Genomic DNA, 27,928 nt, shown 5'->3' with positions numbered 1-27,928 from the left:
TCCCTTTTCTTCCTGATCCCTTCCTGTCTGCCTTTAGACACACCATTGCCCAATACAGGCATCTTCCTTTCTTTCTTTTCACCAGTTCATTTCTCCTCTTTCTTTGACATTCCTTCAGACATTATTTAGTCAATTGAGAGGTGTGCATTTGTGTATATAGTGTATGTATGATTTACGATTGATCTGTCAGCCCTGTAGTGATTTGCAGTAATCCTCCCATTTTTTTCTGTTGTGTTTGTCTTATACAGGGAAGTCCGTTTCACTCAGATGTCCGCCATGCCCACACCCCTTTTCTGAGGGACACTGCTATTCCCATAGACTCTGCTGAAGAGATTAGGGCTTCATAAACATGGATCTGAGAAGTTTTGAATTGTAGGCAGACTTTTGTACACAGCCACGTTTATGTCAAAGATTGAGTCCCTGGGTTACTTTCTTCTGGTTTTCAAAGGAGTCTGTGAATCAAAAGGTATCCAGATGAGAGAGCAGGGAGCTGGGAAGGGGAACAAAAGCAGAGCCAGTGAATAGCAGATGAAAATACAGGTTGGGGCCTCCTGCTGCTGAGGGGACATAAATAACCTCCTGTTCCACCTGCTTGCCAGTTCTTGAATTATGATCTCTTATCCATGAGGTCTTCATCTAGCCTTGGTTTCCTCCTCTTCCTAGATGGCCTGGAATTCTCTGGAGGCCTGACCCTACATGACTAATATTTCTGTCCTCATTTCCTTATGGGCCTCCCTGTAATGTTATGTTTCCCTCTAACATGAGTATGTGCTGCTTACTGGAAGCACATGAGTGAATTTCTTTGTTTCTTCACCCAAAGAGCCATAGTAACAACTTTTTCTCTATCCACTAGGGAGGGTAACAGCTGTGCCACATGGCTCTGTGTCCCTTTCCCTGGGTGCTCAGTTTTGTGGTCAGTACTTGACCACAAATAAATGAACCTCTTACCCAAGGTTGAGATGGAGAATGAGGAGGGATAAAGAGCTGGCGAAATATTGTGTAGAAACAGGAACTGATGAGATCAGAATAGATTTTGATCTTTCACAGAGAGTAAAACATTTCATCCTCTGTTTCTAAGGTGGTGTCCTTAGGGTTGTGATGCAGAATTCAGAAGAGTGTTTGATGGACCATGTTTGTGTTGGGCTTGATTTCATATTTAGTGAGATAAATGGCTACATAAAAACATTGACTTAAAACTGACGTGAGCAGATGGTAGAGAATATTCTATTATTTCAAATTTTAAAATAGTGAAACAGATTAATAAGGTCTAGGTTTTCTTCCCTGAGAATTTTAACAAACAAGTATCAGTGACAAACAGAATGTTAGTTGTAGTGAAAGAGGTATACAACTGTCCTATCTAAGAAACAGAGGATGTCTCAGCTGTTTTGGCCTATATCAATGAAAACTGAGATCAAGGTGGTGATAATGAGTTGATAGTTTTTTTGTTAGATAGCTAATCATTACTTTTGTGACCTGGAGCTATCCAAGTTTAACTTAATTTGAGCCATAATTTTTCTAGGGACTTGCTGCTTGCATGTTTAGCTACACAGAGTTTTGAACTTGATTTACAAATGAAATTATAGTGAAGGAGGGAAGAGAAGGGAAAGGCCATTGTCATAAAAAATCAGAAAATGTCTATGTTCTTTTTTTGCAAATTCTTCAATAACATTTTTATTAATTTTTTAGGGACCATAATAATAAGCAAAACATAACATCAGAAATGTAGAACTTACTTAAACTAACCAGCTGCACTTCTGTGAATTTTGAGGGAGGAAGAGTTTTTAAGTGCTGCCTGACTACCTTGATAGGCCAGGAGTTGGAAAGACTTAAAGGGGGTCTTGGGAGAATAAGGACATCCTCCTCCTCCTTCTTCTCCCCACGCCCCATTTCTCCCTTTGTTGCCATTTATTGATTTTTTAAATTGTAAATTTTCTTCCCATCTGTTTTGGGTAAACAGGAAAGATGATATTTTTCCTGTGTGGTATTTGTGTGCCTCTGTTGTTATAGAGTCAACATACTGTGGCTACATATTTTAGTTAAGAATTTGGGCCAGGTGCAGTGGCTCATGTCGGTAATGTCAGCACTTTGGGAGGCCAAAGCAGGTGGATCGCCTGAGCTTACGAGTTCCAGACTAGCCTGGGCAACATGGCAAAACCCAGTCTCTACAAAAAATACAAAAATTAGTCAGGTGTGGTGTCTCATGCCTGTAGTCCCAGCTACATGGGAGGCTAAGGCAGGAGGATCACTTGAGCCCTGGAGGCAAAGGTTGTAGTGGGCTGAGATAGTGCCCACTATCAGTCTGGGCGACAGAGGGAGACCCTGTCTCAAAAAAATAATAATAATAATAATAATTTGGAATAAGGTTCATAGAAGGGAAATTTCTGCCCTTTCCGTATTCAAGGTCTTATATTCCAGTATAGCACCACATAGTTACCTTGCCCCTAGCTCTCAAGGAAAACACTATGAGAGTGTGATAATAGTTTTTCATATTTTTTTGGATACAAGATTCTAGAAAAAAATGTAGAGACATAGTTAAGTAAGTTTTATTGTCTTAATTTAGATTAAATCAGATAAATTCATTCCCAGGAGTTTTGCTGAATTCTTTTTTAGAGTCAGTTTAGTAGGATTGGTGAGTCTTGCATGAGGATCTGGTAAGCAGTTTTACTTGTTTTCCGAGCATGGGGAAAGGTATGGTTTTGTTAATCCAGGTCTGCTTTGGAAACCTCACATTCCCAGACATAGCCCAAGGCCTTCAGTTAGTATTCCAAGTAAGATAATAAAACCAGACAGCTTAGTTTCATATTGTGTTACAATTAATAGCCAAATATTCAAAAAGCCTTCCTTTTTGTTGAACTATTTATTTGTAAATATTTTCAGACTTTCAGAGAAGTTGGAAGGATAAAAATAGTACAAAGAATACCGGTACAGTGTACTCTTTTGTCAGATTTACCTATTGGTAGTATTTTACCCCATTTGCTATATCTGTTGTCATTTTTTTCTCCCTCTTTTCTCCCCCTCTCTCTCCCTGTTTATATACAGATATGTGAATGTATGTTTATATACTTACACATATGCATGCATATTTTTTTTGAACCAGTGGTCCTTTACTCCAGAATACTTTAATTTGTATTTGCCAAGAATGGAGAAATTATCTTATAAATCACATTACAGTTATCAATTTCAGTAAATTTAACAGCAATACAATACTTTATATACTGTTTGTATTCCAGTTTTGTCATTCGACCCATAATGTCCTTTATAACATCAAATGGCAAACTTTATTTTAAAAAATTTGTTTTGGCTGGGCATGATGGCTCACGCGTGTAATTCCACCACTTTGGGAGGCTGAGGTTTGTGGATCTCGAGGTCAGGAGTTCGAGACCAGCCTGGCCAATATGGTGAAACCCCGTCTCTATTAAAAATACAAAAATTAGCTGGGCATGTTGGCGTGCACTTGTAGTCCCAGCTGCTCAGGAGGCCGAGACAGGAGAATTGCTTGAATCCTGGAGGTGGAGATTGCAGTGGGCAGAGATTGCACCACTGCACTTCAGCCTGGGCGACACAGTGAGACTCTGTCTCAACAAAAACAAAAAAAAATTTGTTTTAAGTTAGAGTTATATACTAAGTGGAGAGATTTTGATTTGGATAGGAGGAAGGTATTGATGTTTCAGTCATACTAGTGATATGTAATATTCCAGAAGAACTTTACTCTTAAAAATACATATTTAGTGGCCGGGCGCGGTGTCTCACGCCTGTAATCCTGGCACTTTGGGAGGCTGAGGCGGGCAGATCACAAGGTCAGGGTATCGAGACCATCCTGGCTAACACGGTGAAACCCCGTCTCTACTAAAAATACAAAAAATTAGCCAGGCATGGTGGCAGTCACCTGTAGTCCCAGCTACTTGAGAGGCTGAGGCAGAAGAATGGCGTGAACCTGGGAGGCAGAGCTTGCAGTGAGCCAAGATTGTGCCACTGCACTCCAGCCTGGGTGACAGAGTGAGACTCCATCTCAAACAAACAAACAAACAAAAAACATATTTAGCAGTTACCCCGAAAGGCTGAAGAATTTGAATAGGATTTTTATATCACATGACAGAAAACCAAATAATTTACACATGCTTATTAAGCAAAGGAATAGATATTTAAAGAAAGTATAAAAATTGTTCTGCAGTAAACCTTGTTTTATCCAAAATACGGGCCATACATTCGTAGCAGAGTTGTTCTTTTCAGAATGTCCAGAGCTCTTTTGTGGTTCTTACTGGTTAATTGGACATCACTGGTTCAGCCTTAAGTAAACCTTCCTCACCTGGGCACAGTGGAGATGTTCAATGTTGATCTTTCTTGGCATTTCACTGTTGACCACTAACCTCTGGATGCATTGTTTTTTTGTGTGTGTGTGGCTTTCCAAATTGCACACACTCCTGGTTTCCCTCACGATTCTCTGACTGCACTTTTTCATCTTCACCAGCCCTTCTTCTGTTTGCCCCTTGAATGTTGAATGTCCCAGTCTCTTCCACCTCGTTGCATAACTTTTTTTCTTGATGTGTAAGTCCCTAAGTGCCTTTTGGATGTCCAGGACATCAAAACTATCTTTTTAATAATACTGTGTTATTTGCCCTTTTCCCTGTTGACATTTGCATTAATTATACAAAAGCAACTGTGATGGAAAACTGCTAGCGTCTTAGCACGAATCAAGGCATGGAAACATACCAGTAGCTGCGGTGCACTTGCAGTAAAAATAATGCCAGTTTTACTTGAGAATGTTCTTGATGAAACAATAAAGATTATTTAATTATAAGTACATGTGTTTTTTCCCCCATATTCAGTGTTATGAAATGGGTAGTATATGTAAAGTGCTTGTGCTGCATCCCAAAGTACAAAAGCTGTCTCAGGAAAAACACTCGTGTAGCTGAGTTGTATGCTAAACTGTAAACCAGCCGCTCTTGTCATTGGATGCTTTTTTTTTTTACTTGAAAAAACAACTGACAGACTTGGTTATTCAGACCTGGCTATTTGAGAGACATTTTTTCAAAACGAATGTAGCAAACTTGTCACTTCAAGGAAAACAGCTGACACTGTTTGTTGCCAGTGATAAAATTCAAGCTGTCAAGTAAAAATGACAGTTTTGGAAAACTTGTGTTCATCACTGTGGACCTAATCGTTTCTAGTACTTAAAGAATTCTCTGATGAGATCAGTGGTGATGCTAGAAAACATGATTGATAATTGGCCATTGAAACATGTCAACATTTGGGAGATCTGCCTAACTCAGTGAATCAGTACTTTCAAAATAACCGATGTATTATGTTACAGATCATAAATGGGTGAAAAATCAAAGTGCAAGATACATCAAAAGAGTTTAGTATTCTATAGAGTAGAAAAAGTTCAGAGATACGACTTTGGATTTCACATTGGGAATAACCTTGAAGAAATTACTTGTGGAAACTGCTAGTGCGATTTTGGTGTAGTATCAAAGATTACTCACAGTTACATGAAAAGGCTGCTAAGTACTCCTTCCTTTCCCAACTGTGTCATATATTTGTATGAATTTTCCCACACACATGGTGTAATGGGCATTTTTTATTAATTCACCACTGTTAGCCCTGTTCACTTTAAATAAGGTGGCTTTTGCTATAAATTATTCTATAATATTTATAGTTGAAGATATCAAGCAGGTTGTGATTAATAGGTCTAACAAGTGGATATTGCCGGATAGTTTACAACCTTTAATCTTTGCATATGAGTAGAGTTTGAGAATGTGTGCTCAGATGCTTCCACGGTTGCCACTGAAGTGTTAAATCACGAGCTATATTAATTTGCCTCACTCTTCCAGTCCTCTTCGATCCTGGGATCTTGCTGTCGAACCCCATCTTCTGTTAGTGTTCCTGTTGCTTGAGCTGTAACCTGCTGTTGCTGTCTACTTCATGGACTGCTTTTCATTGTTTCCTGGAACCCTCTCTAAATCTTGCCCAGCTTGATATGTGTAGTTTCCATATCTGGTCATCCAAAGTCCGGATTCTTTGTCACAGATCAAACCCTGATTTTGACAGTGGGTTTAAAAACATGGCTGTTTTATATATTTAATTTGAGAAACATTCGTACATCTACAAATTCACAGTAATAGAGGAGTTTTAAATAAATCCTTATTGAAATATACTATACGTGTAGAAAGGTTTACAGATGTGTAGATCCCCACAAATACCACAAGATAAACAGACCCTTGAGCCCCCAGTTGTCTCCTGGAAATCGGCATTTCTCTCTCTCCCTCTGGCAATTATATTTTTTTACAGTAAGAGTCGGCAAACTTTTTCTATAGGGGGCCAGATAGTAAATACTTCAGGCTCTGCAGCCACAGGCAGTGTGTGAACAAATGGGCATAGCTGTGTTCCAGTGAAACTTTCTGTATGGACATTGAAATTTTAATGTCATGTAATTTTCACATCACAAAGTGTTCTTTTGATATGTTTTCAACCATTGAAAAATGTAAAACCCATTTTTAGTTTGTGGGCCATAATAAACAAGCAGCAGACCAAATTTGGCCCATGGGCCATAGCTTGCTGACCCCCACTTTACAGTATGCCACTCACCCACTCTTTTGCTTACTCTGCTGCTAGTTCAGCCTATACAATAAGTTAACATCTAAATTAATTTATTGAATATCTAAATTAATAAATAGTCTAAGTCAGTGTCATCACGTGCATCATCTAGTGCATTATAGCCATTCTCCTCCAATCACAAAGATCAGCTATAATATAAGTACAGTTTGCTATGTGAAGTTCAATAATAAAGTTGCCCTGGTGTCTCTAGAACATGTATTACCAAACTGGGAAACAAATGTTAAAATGGACTCCTACTTACATAAATGAAACTTAGGTTTATACTCTATGAAGTAATAAACCGTGAGTTCTTCCATGTGATTTACAAACTAAATGTAATGGCGATTGTTTGATTACCTTTGGTTACTATTCCTTTCTTTTTGAATTTAACTTCTCAGATTCTTAGCCAATGTTCAATCATTCTAAATTTAAAGGATTATATAGTGTAGTTTTTCAGTCAGGAAATAACTCTGTTGTGAGTGCTTTAAAGTATTCCTAAAAGTCTTTATTGTCACCTGCGTGATATCTTGGGAAAGCAAATATTTAATTCAGCTAGCTTTTACTGAAGCCTGCTCTGTGTGAGGTACTTGGAGGACCTGCCTTAAGTCACTCTTTTGGTACTGATGACTTAGACATAGGCCCTGTCTTCAGGGAGCTCTTGGAGAGGATCAACATTAGAAAAATATCTTGCACGGTCAAATTGGTAAGTTCTAGAAAAAAGGAACAAAATTCTGTGGGAGCACAAATGCATGCTGGTAGGAGGGAAGAGAGGAGTATGTATTCATTGAATCTGACTTTTTCTCCTAAATTTTAAAGATGTCAAACCTGCAGAAAAGTTGAAAGAACAGCATAATGAACACCTGTGTACGTTCACCTGAAGTCACCAGTTAACAACATCTGGCACATTGCTTTATCTTTGTATGTGTTGCATACATAAGTGTATGTAGGTGTGTATTTTCTCTGCTAAACCATTTAAAGTAGGTTTCAAACATCAAGACGTTTCACCCCCAAGTACATCAGCTTGGATCTGAGAACAAGGATATTCTCACACCTAACTGCAACATCATTGTCATTCTCAAGAGATTCTAATAATCTTACAGTAATATCATCAAATAGATAGTTCATGTTGAAATTTTCCAGTTGTCCTGATAGTGTATTTTATTCTTTTCCCCCCTCAATCCTGGGTTTAATCAAGGATTATGTATTTCAGTTGTTATGGGTTTTTTGGGGGTGGGGGAGTCAGGGTCTCACTCGGTCACCCAGACTAAAGTACAGTGGTGCGAATACAGCTAACTGCAGGGTCAACTTCCCAGGCTCAAGTGATCTTCCCACTTCAGCCCCTCAAGTAGCTGGGAGTACAGGCATGCTCCATCACATCTGGCTAATTTTTATATTTTTTGGTGGAGACAGGGTTTCACCATGTTGGCCAGATTGGTCTCGAACTCCTGAGCTTAAGCCATCCACCCACCCTGGCCTCCCAAGATACTAGGATTTACAGGCATAAGCCACTGCGTCCAACCTGTTATGGTTTTTTAAAGTATCATTTGAGTTTCCTTTTTATGGTTTCATGACATCAACAGTTTTGAAGAGTTTAGTCTCCTGTAATTTGAATTTGTCTGGTTGTTTCTTTATAATTTTATTAAGTTTACTCACTTTTGCGGGAATACTACCCATGTGATGCTGTGTCAGTCTCAGGACATCACATTAGGAGTCCCTTACTGTCATTTTGTCCAAGTATTGGTGATAGTGAGTTTGCTCACTTGGTTAAGGTGACATCTACCAGACTCTCCACTGTAAAGCTGCTTTTTTCCTTTGACTTACTAAATGTATAATATAAATAGTCATATAGTGGTCTGCGGGGCTAGACTTTGAGACTGAATATCTTGTTGCCCACAATCTTTTGCCAGTGGTAGGTTCTTTTTGTTTTTGACAGTTTCTTGCAAACGTTAAGGATTTTAAAAACATTCTATAATTCCAATTGTTTGTAAATATTTAAAATATAAATATGTATGCATTATTTTAATGAAAAGCTGCTGACAGTTGAACTGTAAATACATTTCTTTATACAATTTAAACATTTTAAAGTATTAGTACCATTTTAGCAGAGTTAAGATCTCGTTCTCAGACACATGAGAGCTGCGTTCAAATCTTGATTTTATGCTTTATTGTATGTATGTACAGCCATTATAAGACTCAATCTCTTTATCTGTAAAATAGGGATAATCACCACCACTCCTTATGGGATAATTGTGGAGATTAATGAGGTAGCTCATGTAAAGCAGTTAGGATAGTGCTCAGCTTATAGTAACTACTCAATAAATACTAGCTTATTGTTGCTTCAATTAATACCAAAATTGACTTAATTATATATTAGTATAATCTTTACTAAAAGTTAGTAACTTCAAGTTGTAGAAAGAAAAAATTAAACATTTGTTTATTATTTTATTCAAATTTCATGCTCATAGTACATTTGGTTTATTCTAGATTTTTATATGCCCTACAATTACAGCTAGATATTTTTGCTAAAAGTACTTCAGAAGGGTTACTTTTAATTGTCTTGTGTGATTCTTTGCAGTCATAGTGTAAGTGCTTCCTGCTGTTATTGCGGAAAGAGAAGACTCAGATGCTTGTAAATCATACACTTCCCAAAGACTAAAGTTAACTGGTACAGGCTTTACATATTTATTTAGCGATAGATTTTCATATCTGTTGCTCACAAACACACAGTGGAGTCTGTAGAGAGTTAAAACTCCCTTAATAAATAGTCTCTGTGAAGATAAAAAGAAGTTAGCAAGCATGGAGGCTATCATAAACTGCTATGGTTGTGTTGGAAGCACTCGGGAGACAATTGAGCTCCCACTGGCCAAAATGTGGACAGTTTGAGCTTCAAAAGGATAACAGTAGTAGATTCAAACACATTAAATATCTTCAGACTTACGAGCTTATAGTGCAAAAAAAAAAAAAAAGTTGCTAGAATGTGTGCTGCGTACCACATTGTATTACTCAGACACTCATCACCAGAAGCTGATAGCTCAACAGCTGATGGCTCACCAGCCTGTGCTCAACAGCTTCCAAACATACTCAATGCTCCAAACGTTTACGCTCAAAAGTATAATCATCTCTATGACTAATACCATAATTTCAGGCTCTCCGTAATAGTAACTTGTCAAAATTATACTTTTCCCACATCTGGAAGTTGTAGATTTCAGCTTCAATTTTATTAAACTATTTTCAGAGAGTTCTGATGTGGTAAACTGATAATTATGCTATTTCGGTATCTCTAAATTGTTATTGTTTGGTGATGATTGGCTCCTTAAAATTTTAAGGACATACATTTTTGGTGTAAAGTCCAAGATAGGTGCCATTGTAGAAGAACTTTATTTTAATGGTATAGTCATTGAATGAAGAACTAAGGGTTCTCAAGTTATCATCCAAAATTCCCTGGTGTTTGTAACATAATACTTTCTCCACAGTAATTTAAAATTCTGTGAAATTGACTTGACTTTCTCACCTGTAAATAACTATGTTTAAATTAAAAATGGTCGTGTTTATCATGATTACATGACTGATCATTTTTAGAAAGGGAGGAAATAATCTTGAACTTGCTACTAAAGTGTAGGCACTCCACAAAAGCTGTTACATTAACTTTCTACCAAGTCCTTCCTTGCAGAAACACACAGAATACTGATGGCATCCAAGGGGACAGGATGTAAATTCTACCAGAACCCCTGCTGCTGCACAGTGGAGGGAGGAAAGGTTATCCTTAAACTTGAAGCATTTAAGTCATTTGTGATGAATTTTCCATCAGGCCGAAAAAAAGGAATGATTACCAAAGATTACACCCCTGGGATAAATATGAGGTTAAAGCTAACTTCTTATTCCCCTCAGGGGTGTAATTAAACAGACCTTTATGATTAAGGCTTTCAGGCACTGAAAAATGTTTTCTGTTTTCATATTCTGGAAAAAATCATGGCTCCAGATAGAGATATGATTAGTTAGAGACAGCTTACTGACTTTATTAAAGCCGTGTATTTGTAGGAAACTGTTTTTTAGCATTGTTTGATTCAGGGCATATACATTTTAAAAAGAATGTTGAAAAATAAAACCAATTTGTTTCTGAGGGGACAGATCCTAAATGATTCTAATTAGGCAGATCTTTATAAACAGGAACATAGGACATTGCTGACACAATTTAGGTGTTCATACTTATTTCTGATTTTAGGTTGGGAATTTTAACAGAAAAAGAATATTAAGATTGTGGTTCTAATCTTGGTTTTGCCAGTAATTAGCCTTGATCAAGTCACTTAACTTTTCTATATCCCTCCCTCCTCCTTTTAAAACATCTTTAAATGCAACTAGGGAAGTCTGAGGTCCAATTTTAAGATTCTGTGGTTCTCTCTTTTTAAGAAATACAATTGGACAGAAATCAGCTTAACTGAATAAGTATTTATTGAGAATTCGGTCCATACAAGGAATTCTTCATATGCATAGGGAACGTAAAGAAATTGATGTACTCCCAGCTCTTAGGAAACTCCAAGTTTGAATTTTAGGTCAGGGAGTGGAAGGGGAGGGGTGATGTAAAAGTAAGAGAAACACAGCATATAAGCAGACAACTCCAATAGATTGTATTAAGTTCTAGAATAGGCCTCTGTGGAAATCTAGATATCTCCTAAAGACGTCAACGCTGACCCTTCCAATCTAAATTAGATTTCCCCATTGTATTGGTATGCTTTTTCTTCATAGCATTTATCATACTTTGTAATAACATTTCTGTATGATTATTTCCTTAAAGTTTGTCTCCCCTTTTGGACTAGAAAGTCCCTGAGAACTGAACCTGGCAGTGCTGTTGTTCACCATGGCATGCCCAGGACCTTGCTAAGGACCATGCTTAAGTCCTTAGTATGGAACGTGGAAGATGGTAGGCATTTAATAATGAGTCATTGAATGCAGGACTGGCAGCACAGGGGATGGTTCAGCCTGGGGATGGGAGCAGTGGGTGGTGAGGTGAAGCAGAGTCGAAGGAAAGCTTGGTAAAGTAAGAGTAGGCAGTTTTTAGGTTGGGTCTCAAAAACGGAACAGGGGCCAGGTGCGGTGGCTCACGCCTGTAATCCCAGCACTTTGGGAGACTGAGGCCAGCAGATCACCTCAGGTCTTGAGTTCGAGAGTAGCCTGGTCAACATGGTGAAACCCTGTCTCTACTAAAAATATAAAAATTAGCCAGACGTGGTGGTGGGCGCCTGTAATCCCAGCAACTCGGGAGGCTGAGGCAGGAGAATCACTTGAACCTGGGAGGCAGAGGTTGCAGTGGGCCAAGATGGTGCCACTGCACTCCAACCTGGGCAACAGTGCAAGATTCTCTTAAAAAAAAAAAAAAGTGGAGTAGACATTGAGACCAAATGGGTAACCTTGCCAGGCAGAAGATAGCCTGTGAGTACCCCGGGGTGAGTGAGTTAAAGGTAAGAAAGTAGACTGAAAGCAAATCTTGTGCCATGGACTCAGATACATGGTACAGGTTATCTCTCGACTGGAGAGCTTTGGCAAAAGGGCTGTGAATCCATTTGCACGCAGTGGATATAGACTAAGGGCACACACTTGTAAGTATAATACTATTATTATTTTACAAACACAGATTCTGTTGGGATTTGTAATATCCAGACTCATTTAAGAGCATTCATGAATTTTTAGTGATTTATCTCATTGTAATTTCTCATCAACTGTAACTAAAATTACAAAAGGCCCATGGTTTTTTTTTTTTTTTAACTTTAAAAAGGGATCTTCCTACTTTCCTTATAGATATTGGAGAGCCAGTAAGAGGTTTTAAGTAGGGAACTTACATGATCAGTTCTCTCTAGCAGGAGTAGGAGGATGGATAAATTCAAAGGAGAAAACTTGGAGTCAGCCCCCTCACTCTTGTCTAGGTGAGGGTGGCCTCAGCTAGGGTAATGGCAGAACCAGTGATTCTAAGTGCTGTTTTCCAAGAAAGAGCCTAAAAAAAGCAAATAAACACCTAAATTGGTTCTTCTTACAAACATGGTGAATGCCAAATTTATATATAGACACATATATGAATATTCATATGCATATTTAATCTTTAACAGAAACTAAAGAGGCTTAGAGTTTTTCTTTCTCTCTTTATATTATCTTCTTTGTCTTCATCTTTCATTCTATGTCTTATTTTAAAAATCCTTTTCAACTTACGACCCTTCAGTTTGAAATTAAATTTGGGCTGTAAGTTGACTCCTTGAATCTTTGCTTCACAAGGTTTCTTTGTCTTTTTTAGAAGAAAAAAGATTAACTCAGGGTTTCCAAAATAAAAGCAAAGATTGTGATTAAAACTGAATTAGAATCTTGATTCTCTGTTATTTGCTAATAGTAAAATAAATAGCTCAGTCTTAAAGAAGCTTTAAAGTAAGTCCTGGAGCCTTTGAGAACGCTTGGATTTTAATTAAAGAAATACAGAATACCGTCACTTTCTGTTTGTCAGTGGAAAAAAATATGTATTTTTAAATTTTCAAAGCTTAGCCTAGCAGCACATGGAGTACATCTGTTGGCTTTCAGAATTTGGGGAACACAAATGGATTCAGATGTTTAGGTCCTTTGTCTTTACTGGTCTCAGCTCACCTCGCCAACTGAGCATGGCACAATCCAAACACAGTTTTTGAAAACAGAGCAGCTAGAGTTACTTCTAAAGCACTCTCTCGGGGACTGATAAAGTCAATCTCTGTTTATGTAATGAAATCAGGGAGCAAGGGGTCTGCTGTAGTACTTTGTGGATGGGATTCCACTGGTGTTGTCTTTCAGGGGAAAGACTGGGTTTAATAAGCTTTATTCTTACTCATTTTCTCTGGGGGTACAGCCCACTCTAATGAATTATTTTGAACTACTTTTGTTTATGTACTGTTAGAGCATCTCTTTAAGCAGTCGGTTTTAGTACAATCAATAGATTTATTGTAGAAAATTGGGATACTAGTGTCAACTTTACATGATAAAAGACTTAAACTTTATCTAGTTAATTTTTTTGTTGTTCAGTGCTACTAATGTTCAGTGTCTGTGTGTGTGTGTATTTAAATAATATTGTCTTTTTGGTGTACTTACATTTTAATTTAACTTGAACTTTCAAAACAGACTGCTGGTTTAGCCTGTTTTCAAATATAAAATCCTTCCTATTCTTCAAAATATTTATAAAGTATTCTTGAGAGTGAAATCTCATAAAGATCTTTGGTGCAGGACCAGAGTTCAAAGGAAAGTTCGTTTGGTTTTGATTTGAAAACTGTAAAAACAAAATGCCATCAAAATGGCAGGGTGTGAATTGGTAACTTCAATTTTATTGCAATCGGCCAAGCCCATCCCCAGATGTTTCCAATTAAAAGCCAAGAATGCTAACTTGGTTGAATATCATATGAAAGTATTTCTTTTCTGATTTTTTTGTCTGAGAAAAATAACAAAGTCTCAAATGCTTTAACTCTAATTAAAGAAATAATTTCTCATTTGCATGTTTAAACTTAAAAAATAGTATAATATTTAAAGAGAATTCTTACATGTCACATTAGTAAACCTGTATAGTTCTGAATACATAGGGCTTCACATCCGTCTTCTTATAAAGGCCAAAGGAAAAAGAAAGATTTTTAAAAAGATGGTAAAGCCCTTTAAAATTAAAATCACATATTTCTGGATTTACTATCGTAATCAAAGAGTGGACCTTTTAACACAGGATTTGTTTAAAAAGGGGTTGTTAGTAACTTCAGTGCATTTTTCAGTATTGTTATAGGGAATTTTCCATTATAATGTAAATAATAGGTTTTTCTTTTATTTCTGATGAATTGTATATTCAATTGTAAGAAGTACTTCTGTGGAAATCTAGGAAGATAGGAAGATGTAATCAGATAAAAGAAACCATAATGTAATTTAAAAACCATGAGTTTTATAATATTTCTCCAGCTAATACCAAGACACTTACTGGCAATAAATTTGAATTTATGGAAATTGGCATTTGTTCAGAGAGAAGATGGAGTTACTCTTTATAACTAATCTAACGTTAACATTTTGGATATAAATTTAAGTCTGAAGCTTCCTGAAACTGTAGACACAGGACCACATACTAGCTGCAAAGATGAAACAGTTGTTTCTCATTTCATCTCCTGTTTGGTGAAATTTTGATGGACAGGTATTTGAGAGCTCAGGAGGGAGACAGCTGTATGGGTCTTGGATCTGTATTTGCTATTGGTGAGTGCCTGTTTTTTTTTTTTGTTTTCCTAAACATGGTGCTACTTGGCCTGTAAGACATATTGCAGGAGGGACCTGTTCTGAGGAAGCTCCAGCTGCTGCTTCAGAGAAAGCTGATTCTTTCACCTGTGCATTCTGCCACAGCTTGTTGACAGCTCTTGTTGCTGTCCTCAGTATTGCTGGCTGCTCCAGCTCCTTCGTGCTTCTGTAGCAGCCTGTGCCCACCACCCGTTATTGATCATGGCTGTGAATATTGGGGCCAACTGCCTCCTCTTCCCCAGCAGAGAATGAGCACCTCACAAGGCTTTTTTCATCTTTTCCTCCTTGATATCAAGCGGAGTCCCTGTGTATATTGAACTGAGTTGTGATTTTTAAGGTTTTCGGAAGTTATTTTGAAAATACATTTAAAAATTGTGCTTTTGTTTTTTTAAGGTTTAGGCAGGAAATGAGAATAGGAATAGAGTCTAGCTCTCAGTTCATCACTACTATTTTATCATCTTATTGTTTTATCTATACAGTAGAAGTAATGTCTGTCTTCATTACCTTTTTTTTTTTTTTTCTTGAGACAGAGTCTTACTCTGTCACCCAGGCTGGAATGCAGTGGCACGATCTTGGCTCACTACAAACTCCACCTTCTGGGTTCAGGTGATCCTCCTGCCTTAGCCTCCTGAGTAGCTGGGACCACAGGCGTGTGTCACCACGCCCAACTAATTTTTGTATTTTTAGTAGAGAAGGGGTTTCACCATGTTGGTCAGGCTGATCTCGAATTCCTGACCTCAAGTAATCTACCCATTTCTGCCTCCCAAAGTGCTGGGATTACAGGCGTGAGCCACTGCACCCGGCCTGTCTTCATTACTTTTTAAAGTTATTGTGAGATTTAACTCAGACAATGTGCAGAATTATTATGAGGACTATGTTCTTAACAAATACAGAGAGAAGTAATTATTGTCTTTGTTGTTACCCACCAAAGTGGCATTGTTCAACTCTCCTAACAGATGAAGAGGCCCTTTCAGAAGTTGCCTTTCCTTCTCTTTTTTAAAGTGAAAATTAATATGAAAAGCTGTACATCTCTTTTGAGATAAATTTATTTCATTGGCATATACTTTCAATTCAAAAAAACTTTAAATTGACATGAGCCAGTAGTTTCTAACCTTCTTGAGTATGAAAACCCCCTTTTTAATTTCAGTAACTCTTATAGCCCCTGTCTTGATTATGTCCTTGTAATTCTAGCATTTGGTGATAATTCACTGAATTCCCAAAGGTTGAGAACTATTCTTATATAATAAGAACATGTGGGAGCCACATCATAAATACAAATTCAGCAAATACTGCTTCATGCATGCCATGTTAATGAGCAAGGCAGAAGGTGTTAAAGTAATGTCCACTGTTTAGAAAGTGGAAGTAGAAATGGTATAGGTGGAGTGTACTATGGTCGTTGTTCATTCACCCAGTAGTTATTTACTGGGCAGGTTTTGGAACACATTAGTGATCAAGTTAGACTAAAATCCCTGACTCTACATTCTAACAAGTAGTTTTCTATAGATATAAATAAATAAGGAAATTAACAAGACGGTTAGACAGTGATAAGCCCCATGGAAGTAAAATGGTAGGGAGGATAGGTGGGCTTCATTGAGAATGTGACGTTGAGCAAAAACTTAAAGTAGCTGTGACCAGAAGAGAGAACAGTCAGTGAGAATCTCTGAGGTGGGAGCAGGCCTAGCATGTGCAAGGGACCGCAAGGAAGCCAGTGTGGCGAAGGTGACATGATGGAGGAGGATAAAGCGGTAGACGACCAGTCTGAAGGGTAACATGGGCCGTGCCACTCAGGGCCTTATATAGGCTGTGCCATGTCTTCGTATTTTTTTTTTTTTTTTTTTACTCCCACTCAAATAGGAAGTGTGGTATGTGAGGAAATATTCTATTTTTAAATGGATAGTCAGCACAATAATGGTTGCTAGGGGCTAGGGGGCAAGGGGATGTGGAGGGACTGCTAATGGGTACTGGGTTTCTTTGGGGATGATGAAAATGTTTTGGAATCTGATAGTGATGCTTGTACAACCTTATGAAAATAAAAGGTGCTGAATTGTACAATTTAAAAGGGTGAATTTAATGGTATATGAATTACATCAATGAAAACATTGCAAAAAAATGTATCACTAGGGCTTGCTGGAAACACTTTTTGCTTCTCCTCTGTATCAGTTTATAACTTTCGCCTTTGAAAATTCAGATTTCTAACTAGTTACAGCTTAACTGAGGGAAAATCTCTTAGTGTTGTTTGCTGTGTTTTAATTAGAAGTAAAAGACGTTCGTCTACTTTAAAGTATCTCTGCTGAAATTATTACTAATTGTGAAATCCAATTTTTCCACATACATATGTCCTTTTATACTTGTGTTCATTGTTATCCAGTAAGATATGATAGTGAGATAACTTTTAACCTCTGGCTATCAAAATGATTTTAATTTTTAGGCCGAATTCTGTTACATTTTGTTAAACTAAGATATTTTCCATGTATTTATTTTGTGATTCTTTTATAGGGTAAGAAATTGGATCAGTATGATAATGCTCTTCAAATTATAGGCTAAAGCATGCAAGTGAGAAGAATGCCTTTGTTCATTCCATTAACCAAAAACCAAAAGTATATAATCTCCTCTTCCAGAAGACACAGTCTTTTTTAATAGAAATAGAGCAGGAAGTGCATTTAGCTAGGGTGTTTTTCTTCTCCTTTCAATGTTTTAGATTTAACTTTGGCATTTCCTAGATTTTCATTCTATGACAACCTAGTAAAATTAATTGAAATATTATGAGGCCATATTTTAATTTTTTTAATTGAGTCTTACAAATAGTCTAAGTGGTTTTCATCAAAGAAAAAGACCATTGAATATTACAGCTCTACTTTGTGTAAAACATTAACTCTTCTGTGGTAACTGAAAATATAGACATGCATAGGTAGTTTGTTTCATTTTGTTTTTAAGTTTTGTTTTCCAGTTCTAAAACAGTTTGTAAATAGTTGCAGAAGTTAAAATCGTTTGGTGAAGTCAGGAATCATAGAATTTGCTGAACTTTTCCCTTTGACGGCTTTGAACTGAGTGATGATCCCTCACCAAAAAAATGTTTAATTAATAATAAAAAGTAAGCATCCCTTCTCTATGTTTAGTATTTTTAAACGTTATTTTTTAACTTTTTCAGGCATCTTATCTTGAACTATGTTATCCTCTGTGGTAGCCTTCCCTCTTGAAATAGGTGCCCTTGCTTGGTAAGATTTCCTTTTGTTCTTGTTGGACGGCTGAATTTCTGAGGACTTGCAAAGGATGTCTAGCAGTCATCTTCTAAAATTGTGGATTGAAATAACTCTCCAAAAAATTGTGAGAGAAGCCCTGTCAGACCAATTACATTTTCAAAATTTTGAGTACTTAGAAAATCTGTGGTAACTCATTTCTTCTTATTTACAAAAAGTCAGCACCCTAGGAAAGAATTAATCTGCTTTTACCTCTTTGTTCCAATCTGAATGAATGTACTTAGAGGTTGATTAAATATTTTTTCTTCTGACCATGGGAAACTATGTCCAAATCCTTAAGTAATTACATTCTTCATACAAACGTTTCTCATTTTCTTATACTAGCTGAAGAGGCAGGGTAGCTTTCAACCCCCTGTGTTTTCATTTGTGTGATGGTGACTTTGAATTGAGCTTTAAGCACTTTGGTCATTTAACTCTCGACCAGCTTAGTTTAGAAAGCATAACATTTCAAAGTGGTTTATTTCATAAATCTCAATTCTTTGACGGCTTGTGAGAATATCTGAAACACTGAAATGAGCCTGTACTTAGAAGAAAAATAATGTTTTAACCTAGTCTAAAAACGTGATTTCAGATGATGAGCAGAAGTTAAAATGTATGCATTTATGGTCTTCGAGTGAGATAAACTGAGTATTTAAAGAGTTAAAAAATGAAATATCATTGTATGAGCAGGTATTACCTTCTTAGAGCACTGTGAAAATTTAGAAACTTGGGACAGTTGTACACTGTCATATTTTTTATGTTTTATGCATACTTCATCTTTATCCAGCTTTATCACTCCCAGTAGGTTGTGAATTATCGAGAGGCATGCATTTGTTCATCTTTTTGTTCCAGCCTTTAGTGCCTGTTACATAGTGAGGATTTATGTAATGTTCATTGACTAAATATTCTTTTTTTAAAAAAAATTTATTTTTATTTTTTTTGAGACAGAGACTCACTCCATTGCCCAGGCTGGAGTGCAGTGGTGCGATCTTGGCTCACTGTAACCTCTGCTTCCCAGGCTCAAGCGATTGTTGTGCCTCAGCCTCCAGAGGAGCTGGGATTATAGGCACGTATCACCATGCCCGGCTAACTTTTATATTTTTAGTAGAGATGGGGTTTCGCCATGTTGGCCAGGCTGGTCTCAAACTCTTGGCCTCAAGTGATCTGCCTGCCTCGGCCTCCCATGGTACTGGGATTACAGGCATGAACTACCGCCTCCAGCCGACTAAATGTTCTTGATGGTCAGCGTCGTTGTTAAATCTAGGCACTGGATTCAGGTGGCTGTTGATGAATCTGCGTATCCGCAAGGTTTATGTTATGAAGGAAAACAGGCTCTGTTTTAACCTTAAGGACTCAAAAGTTGATGTCCGATCACCCCCATCTCCACCCTCGATATTTGTCCTGTGCTTTTTTTGCCAGTGAGCATTCAGTTCCACCTTATATTAGAAAATGGGGCCATTCGTATGTTTAAGGTCTTATGTTGTTTTTTGAGATGATACAATGTTCTTTTTTTTTTTTTTTTACCAGACATTCTTGGTATTCTCTTCTCCTTTTTTTTTTTTTTTTTTTGGAGACAGGGTCTTTGTCACCTGATCTGGAGTGCAGTGACACAATCACTGCTGACTATTGCCTCTACCCTCCTGGGCTCAAGAGATATTCCCACCTCAGCCTCCCAAATAGCTGGGACTATAGGTGTGCACCACCATGCCCAGCTAATTAAAAAAATTTTTTGTAGAGATGGGGTCTCACTGTGTTGCCCAGCCTGGGTATTCTCTTCTTTTATGTTCTGCTGTCACAAAGATCAAGCTATGCTATTCCATTTTTATTAGTGTTTCCTTATTCATGTTGGTAATATTTTTGTACCAAATTCAGAATCCTAGAACAATTAAGTAAAATGAGCCAGAAAATTCTACAAATGAAGAGTGATGAGGGGGAATTAAATCTCCAAGATGTTAAAATATAATATAAAGCTTTAATAGTTAAAACTATGTGGTACTGGTACTTGATAAGACAGGTCAGTATAACAGAATACGTAGAAAGTCTTGAAAGAGATTTCCCTATATATGGGAATTCAGTAAGTTACCAAATTAGCAGGGGAAATGAAGATTGTTTTAAAAATGATGCTGAGGTCACTGAATAAACATTTGAAAGAAATTAAGTTGGATTCTTTTTGTATACCTTATATCACAATAAATTCCAGATGGAGCATAAATGTAAATGTAATATTATGAAACCATGAAAGTACTAGAAAAAATATGAAAGTATGCTTTCATAACCTTGAAAGTGAGGGTGGCCTTCTTAATTATTGTGTAAACCCAGAGGCCATTTTTAAAAATGATCGATTTGACCACACATCAGATTTTCATATGGCGTAAGAGTATGGCATAGAAAGTCAGAAAATATATAAACTTGGAAAAGATTTATGACATATTATACAAACGAAGGGCTTAATATATAAAGAGTTCTTAATATATAAAGAATTGTTTAATAAGGAAAGGCCAGCAATTTAACAATAAAATGGGCCAACTTTATGAAAAAGAAAAATGCAAATTCCTCTAAATATATGAAGATACATAATGCTAATTAAAACCACATGAAATGTCATTTTTTAGAACAGCAAAGATTGAAAGTTTTGGTAGTATACTATCTTGGTAAGGATGTGAGGGAAATCAACTTGGGAGCATAATGTTGCTGATGAGAATGTAAAATGGCACAACTTCTGTGGAAAGTCATTTGACACTATAAAAGTTAAAACCCTTTTACCCAACATTCCCAGTTGAAGGAATTTATCCTAGGCATATTCACAAATGATATGTACAAGAATATTTATATTTTATCAAGTGTTTCACCATTTTAAACCAACAATATGTAAGTTCTAATTAGTCCAAATCCTTACCAAAACTTGTTTCTTCCGTCTTTTTAAAATTTAGCCATTCTAGTGGACATGCAGTGATAATTTGTTATGGTTTTAATTTGCATTTCTGGTAACTGACAACGTTGAACATCTCTTCACATGCTTATTAGGCGTTCATATATCTTTGGTGAAGTGCTTAAGTGATTTGCCTTTTTTAAAAAAATGCATTGTGTTCTTATTATTGAGTTGTTATAATTCTTTATATATTCCGGATACAAGTCTGTTTTTAAATAAATGTTTTGTCAAAATTTTCTCCCAGTTTTTGGCTTTCCTATTTATTTTCCTAGTAGTTTTTTTGAAGATAATTTTGAGGAAGTATAGTTCATCAGTTTTCTTCCTCTATGGTTGGTTCATTTTGTTTACAAAAGAAAACTTCTATACTCCCAGGTCAAGAAAATTTAGTCCTTTTTTTTCCCCAGAAGTTTTATATCTTTAGCTTTTATATTTAGCCTTTTTTCCGTCAGATTTGCAAAGTGATCTATCACCAAGAAGGAAAAAACAGACTTAGAAGCACAGCTTTAGGATGCTGTCTAGTTTTCTGATTCATGTCCTTTCCCCCAGTAAAACAGTTTCTGAGTTAATGGAGATAATGCCATTGTTTTTGATAAGATAGATAACAGTGAAATATCTGGCTTTATTACACTTCCTAAGTAAATCCTCAATTCATTCCTAATTCTGTGTTTGAATATTATTAGATGCGTCTGTAGACCACCTGGAGCTGCCCGTTGTAGATGGCCTTCTACTGCTGTAGGGCAGTGAGGCAGCAACAGTGCAGTGAGCACTCCAGGAAAGCTGAGTCAGAGACCTGACTTCTGGTCTTCACCCTGTTATCTGCTCCTATTGGAATAGAACAAAACTCTCCCTCTTATCCAGCAAGCCTTCCCATTTCATCTAGAAGAAAATTCCAAACATCTGACTGCTGCCCAGAATGTCCCCCAGAATCTGATCCATCCCACTGTTCCATCGCTGTGGTGCCCTGCCATTTCCTGTTCCTTGGAGTTTTCTACTTGGCCCAACTCTGTGTCTTTGTTTATGCCGTTCCCTTTATCTAGATTGTTCTCATTTCTTTTCATCCTACCCTAGGCTTAATTCAGTCAGTCTTTTAAGTCCTCAATAAAACCCCATATCCTCCTTGAACCCTCTCCCAGCCACTCAAACAGGAAAGAATGTTTCCTCACATTTTGTGGATGTATAGCCTCTCTTTTTGGCTTCCAGACTTCTGAATGCTTTGCGAGCTAATAGGACGTGGTGTTCATTTTATATCTATGCTTCATATGGTGACTCACACAGCACCTGGTATAGAGCCTTTCTGTCGAACAGCATCACTGCCGAGCTCTTACGCTGTATTCTTTGTAATGAGTTTTGCACTGGTGTTTTTCACACTCTATGGTATAACTCATTTGTTGCTTGTAAAAGCAGTTTTGGTGGTTCATGAGCAGCATTTTTTGAAAAATGAAATAAAATAGACTAGAACATAACATCGGTAAGCATTGTATACTAAAAGGTTTGTTTCTGGTTTTATGTTTGCAAATATGTTTACTAGGCTGTGATATAGAATGTATTTTGTACTATGGGTTGTAGTAAAAAACAATTGAAAAACACTATACTAGATTTTAACCTCTATAATGAGTTTTAAAATTTAGAAGCGAGACACTTGGAATTTTAAATAAGCTCAAAGAATACAAAACCTTGATAGTTATGAAAATTTTCACGAAATGTTTTCAAATAATTTGTACCATCTTCATTATCCCCATTAAGTGAATGATTTTTTTTCTTTAGCATCTATTGTATAGTCTTTGTGTTAGATTTGAGGTGTATAATTGGATTATAAAAATATAAATTGGCCGGGCACGGTGGCTCATGCCTGTAATCCCAGCACTTTGGGAGGCTGAGGTGGGCGGATCACCTGAGGTCAGGAGTTTGAGACCAGCCTGGCCAGCATGGTGAAACCCCCTCTCTACCAAAAATACAAACATTAGCATGGTGTGGTGGCATACACCAGTAACCCCAGCTACTTGGGAGGCTGAGACAGGAGAATCACTTGAAAACAGGAAGCAGATGTTGCAGTGAGCCAAGATTGCACCACTGCACTCCAGCCTGGGTGACAGAGCAAGAATCTATCTCAAAAAAAAAAAAAAAAATATATATATATATATATATATACACACACACACACACACACACACACATATATACACACATGTATACACACACATATATGTATGTATACACACACATATATGTACACACACATATATATACATATATATGTACAGATAAAATTTTTAAATGGGATTTTAAGTGGGATTTTTGAAGAAAGTTCAGTGGATTATCAGATGTTTCCCTGAAACTTGTTTCTTAAACTTCCATTTATTATACGTTTATCAGTTTAGATTGCATATAGAAGTATATTGATAAAACAGTACTTTCTACTACATTAGAGAAGAATGAATATTATCAACTGAGTCTACAAATCACAAATTAAAAAATTTGTCATTAAGGATAGTGAAATTCCATGTTGAAAAATAAGTTCACTTTATACAGTGCTCTAATACATGAAAAGAAACTTCTCTTTGTTAATTAACTAGTATTTGAAAGACAATTTTGAAACTGGTTATTCTCAAGTCAGCTCAGCAAGAATCACATTGAATATTTCTTCCAAAAGGGAGTAAAAACTCGAATTTTCCAAATCAACACAGGCATCCTAAGTCGTGGTGTTTAACTTTCAGAGAGCCCTGAGTCAAACGTGCTTTCATGAGATGGGAAAACTATCAGCTACAGGGTTGCTTAGTATTTACAGTAAAACAGTTTCTGGTTGACTTTTAAGTTTTTGCTTTAAACCTTTCCTAGAGCCCTCATCCCTATATCTCTGGCATTGCTGTGTTAATAATGCCTGTGCCTTTTTCCTTCACTTTTCTTTAGGGTCAGTATAGACCTTCTGATTTGCTGTGCCCTGAGACATATGTTTGGGTACCCATTGAGCAATGCCTGCCTTCACTTGAAAACTCCAAGTACTGCCGTTTCAACCAGGACCCAGAAGCAGGTATGTTTGGAGCTGAGCTCAGCTGGAAATCATTGGCTTTGTTTTTATGATCCATGTGTGTGTGGCTGTGGCTCTTAACAGGGTCCAGGTAGCTTTGTATATTATAGAGTATGCTGTGCATGAGTGTGTGTGTGTGTAAGATAGAGGAAGACTTTGCACATGCACACAAACTCACACAGTTTGGCACAAAATTAAGAAACCTCACGTGCTCGTGCCACTTACTGACCTAGCTTCTCCCATTAGATTAGTTTTTATATGCTTTGAGGGGCTGATATCAATATCCATATCTTTTCCAACTATCACAGTGCCTAAAAATTGTCTGCTAGATGGATTATTTAGTCAATGTAGAGAAGATGGAAATATTGACCAACTGGACCGAATAAAGTTGTAGGATGGTTTCATGGAGGCAAAAAGACTGTAATGGATTTTGCGACAATACTTTTTTTACTTTCTATTTGTATCTCTGGCGTACCCCTCCAGTATAGTCCCAGCCATATTTTGTTCCCCATTGTTCCCATTTGGATGTTCTGTGTACTAAGAGTATATACAGACATTGAAAGTATATCCCTGGCTGGGTGCCGTGGCTCACACCTATAATCCCAGCACTTTGGGAGGCTGAGGTAGGCAGATCACGTGAGGTCCGGAGTTCGAGACCAGCCTGGCCAACATGGTGAAACCTCCTCTCTACTAAAAATACAAAAACTGGCTGGGCATGATGATGGGTGCCTGTTATCTCAGCTAGTCAGGAGGCTGAGGCAGGAGAATCGCTTGAACCTGGGAGGTGGAGGTTTCAGTGAGCTGAGATTACGCCATTGCACTTCAGCCTGGGTGACAGTGTAAGACTCCGTCTCAAAAAAAAAAAAAAAAAAAAAAAAAGCATAGCCCTGGAGTTAGGCTTCCTGGATTCAGATCCTGCCTTCATGATCAGCTGGTAAACTGTATGCCCTTAGGCAATTTAATAATCTCCCTTGTCTCAGATTTCTCACTTTTAAAATGGAGGTAATAATAGGACCTACTAGCTGTAATGAGGATTAAAATGAGATAAACATGCTAAGAACAGCCCCCTATTACTGTTTTTTGGTGGTCACTAGCCAAATTAGAATGCTGCATCCTATATATGCCACAGGCTTTTGTCTGCATTTACTTTTATTTACTGTGATCCCTCTCTGCAAAATCGTGCAGTTTTGTTTACCTCCCTGTAGTCTAAGTACCACTCACAGTTCAAAGTAGCCCTCCTCCACACAGCCCTTGTAGTCCTCATGGCATTTAGCCGTGGCTTTGTAAGACAGGCACAGGTGCTGATGCTCTCAGGATGGGTTGCATTAAGTTGACATGCTTGTCTTCCCCTTAAAGTTCCTTGATATTCTCAGTTGTGCTTAATTGAACTTTGAGGTCTCACAGAACCCCACCACAGAGGAGATGCCTGATCCATATTTCTTAAGAGTATGAACATTTTTCTAGCTACCACCCATTGTCTAAGTTTGGGAAAAAAGAAGGAAAGATCAATGGAAAGTCTGGAGGAGAAGAGAGGAGTAGATGGAGCAAAACCAAATGAAAGATAAGGGGGTGGGGAAAGGGATGCAGTAACTTCTTCAGTTCTAAGATGTGCGTTTGTTTCACAAATCAGGTTTTTTGTGTAAAAAAATTGGCCCATGTAATGTATTTTGTTATCTCCTTGAAAAGCTGTTATGAAATCAAGAGTGACTCTTTCTTACACATGATGATACCTTAGAACCTGATGACGAGTGACCATAGGGACCCAGCTGACTCATATGCCAGGTACCCTGGCATTAGCCCCTGTTTTTCTAGATGTTTAGGTTTCCTAGAATAACCAGAGTTTTATAGTTCCCACACCTGAAATTATTAGTCAGCGTCTGATCGTTTCATTCTGAGTAAAGTTACACCTCATTGATCAGATATGTTGCTTAAAAACAAACATTAAATTTGTCAATCAATTTTGGAGTCAGGCTCAGAGCCAAAGGCAATAGTATTATAAGAGAAAGCATATACTTCTCTACTCTCCTCTCTTCCCTCAAAAGAAATTTCCCCTCTAGCTTAAGGTCAGTCAGTCCAGTCCCTATGATGAAAACTGCTGAACATCTTACTAAAAGATTTCATATTCACATATAAAACTGTTTCTGTATAAGTTGCATTCCAATTATATTATGATCCTAAATTTCTTATTCCCCAACTTATGATAGCTTCACCTTCTTTTTTTCCTTATTGGTCAGTTTTAAAGGTTGCATTTCTTCTTACATAATACTTAGAGACTAAACAAATTCTCCTTTTATAAAGTTGAGAAGGTGACTGAATAATTTCCATCCATTGAATAGACATTCAAGTAAACATTCATGTTAATAGATTTTAAAATTATTTTCCAGAATAAATACTAACAAACATGGCAAAAAAGATTTAAAGTCTCATAATGACCATTTTTGTCAAGAACATACTGTATCCTGGTGAGCGATGAATATATTGTATGTTCTTTTCCTGTAACTAGTAGGTTACATTTCTTATGGCAGTAGCTTTAGCTCTTAACATTGTTTAGAATTCATTTAGAAAGAAGTAAATTTCTTTGAGAATAAGTGCTTTGAAGAAATTGAAGATCTTTTTTTCATATGCTGAATCTGTGGAACTTTCAAGAGAATACCACACAGTTTTATCAGTATTGAATATCACAGTCCAGACACTATTTGAAATCAGACTTATATCCTGTGGTTTTAGGAAATTAAAATGCAGTTACATGCTGGAATGTATTCAGCCTGCTGTGAAACATGGGCATTTGAGGTTTAAATGGCAATCTGTGAGAAACGGTTCTCTTCTCTGGGGCCAGTTTTACTTTTACATGACCCAAACTTTGACTCAGAAAATAGAGCTTAATATGGGCAATAATTGTTGTTCGTCAGCATGGTGCTTTTTTCACTAAATCTTGTTTCTCTTTCCAGTTGTTGAGTAGTTAAATTACTCTGCAAAGGCACAGTTGATCACTATAGGCTTCAGTTAAACCAACTGTGGCTTCAAGGTGTGTCACTGGCCAGTGTTAAGGAAAATCACGTTTTCCCCCTATCCTTTTGTATATACTACTTTGCGGTACTGTGGGGGGAGGGATTGACAAGCTGCAATAACTTGGAAAATTCTAAAGAAATCCTTTTGTTCTTAAATAAGTCCTTTGCTTTTCAATGCAGGACTTCTGCCTACTTCAAAGAAAGGGGTTCAAAAGTTTCTCAAATGATTTTTAAGTAAAAGTCTGTTAGATTTTTTAAATTAGTAACTGAATATGTATAGATTTCAAAAGTTCTATACACATATATATATACACACATATCTGTGTGTATTTTTTTAAAAACTAAACAAGAATATTCTGCATCCTTACGTTGTCATTTTTACTTAATACTTTGTGTTACTTCTTACTTTTGATAAGGTAGAAACTTGCTTTTGGTAAAAAACAATTTGACCGTTAATTTGGTCATAAGAAAAATGCTGCTACCCTGTGATGCCCAGTGTCTAATAAAGATTTTTTTTTTTTTTGAGGCCAGGCTGGTATGATCTTGGCTCACTGCAGCCTCTGCCTCCAGGGCTCAAACGATCCTCCCGCCTCAGTCTCTTAAGTAGTTGGGACTACAGGTGCACATCACCGTGCCTGGCTAATTTTGGTATTTTTTGTAGAGGTGGAGTTTTGCCACGTTGCGTAGGCTTGTCTTGAACTCCTGGACTCAAGCGATTCACTCACCTTGGCCTCTGAAAGTGCCAGGATTATAGGCGTGAACCACCATGCCCAGCCAATACAGATATTTTACAGAAAAGCGTTATTATTTTTTGTAATATTTTGTAATTGGTTTAGAGCCGTAATAGATAAACTATGATTTGATTTGACTCTTA

General features: G+C 37.1%; 1 protein-coding gene across 20 annotated transcripts in view; it reads left to right on the top strand.

The window, feature by feature from the left end:
* Positions 1-27,928, top strand: part of ATE1 (arginyltransferase 1) — a 187,720-nt gene that overhangs the window by 113,967 nt on the left and 45,825 nt on the right. For all 20 annotated transcript variants that reach the window (XM_055093405.2, XM_003825664.6, XM_034931626.3 and 17 more), the window contains one exon: positions 23,929-24,049. In XM_055093405.2, coding sequence (XP_054949380.1) covers positions 23,929-24,049 — 121 coding nt within the window. The remainder of the gene's footprint in view (positions 1-23,928; positions 24,050-27,928) is intronic.

This window comes from Pan paniscus, chromosome 8 (assembly GCF_029289425.2).
Source record: "Pan paniscus chromosome 8, NHGRI_mPanPan1-v2.0_pri, whole genome shotgun sequence".
In the NCBI taxonomy this organism is placed as follows: Eukaryota; Metazoa; Chordata; class Mammalia; order Primates; family Hominidae; genus Pan; species Pan paniscus.
Note: the sequence above shows the minus strand (reverse complement) of the source record. Positions and strands in the feature narration are given on the sequence as shown.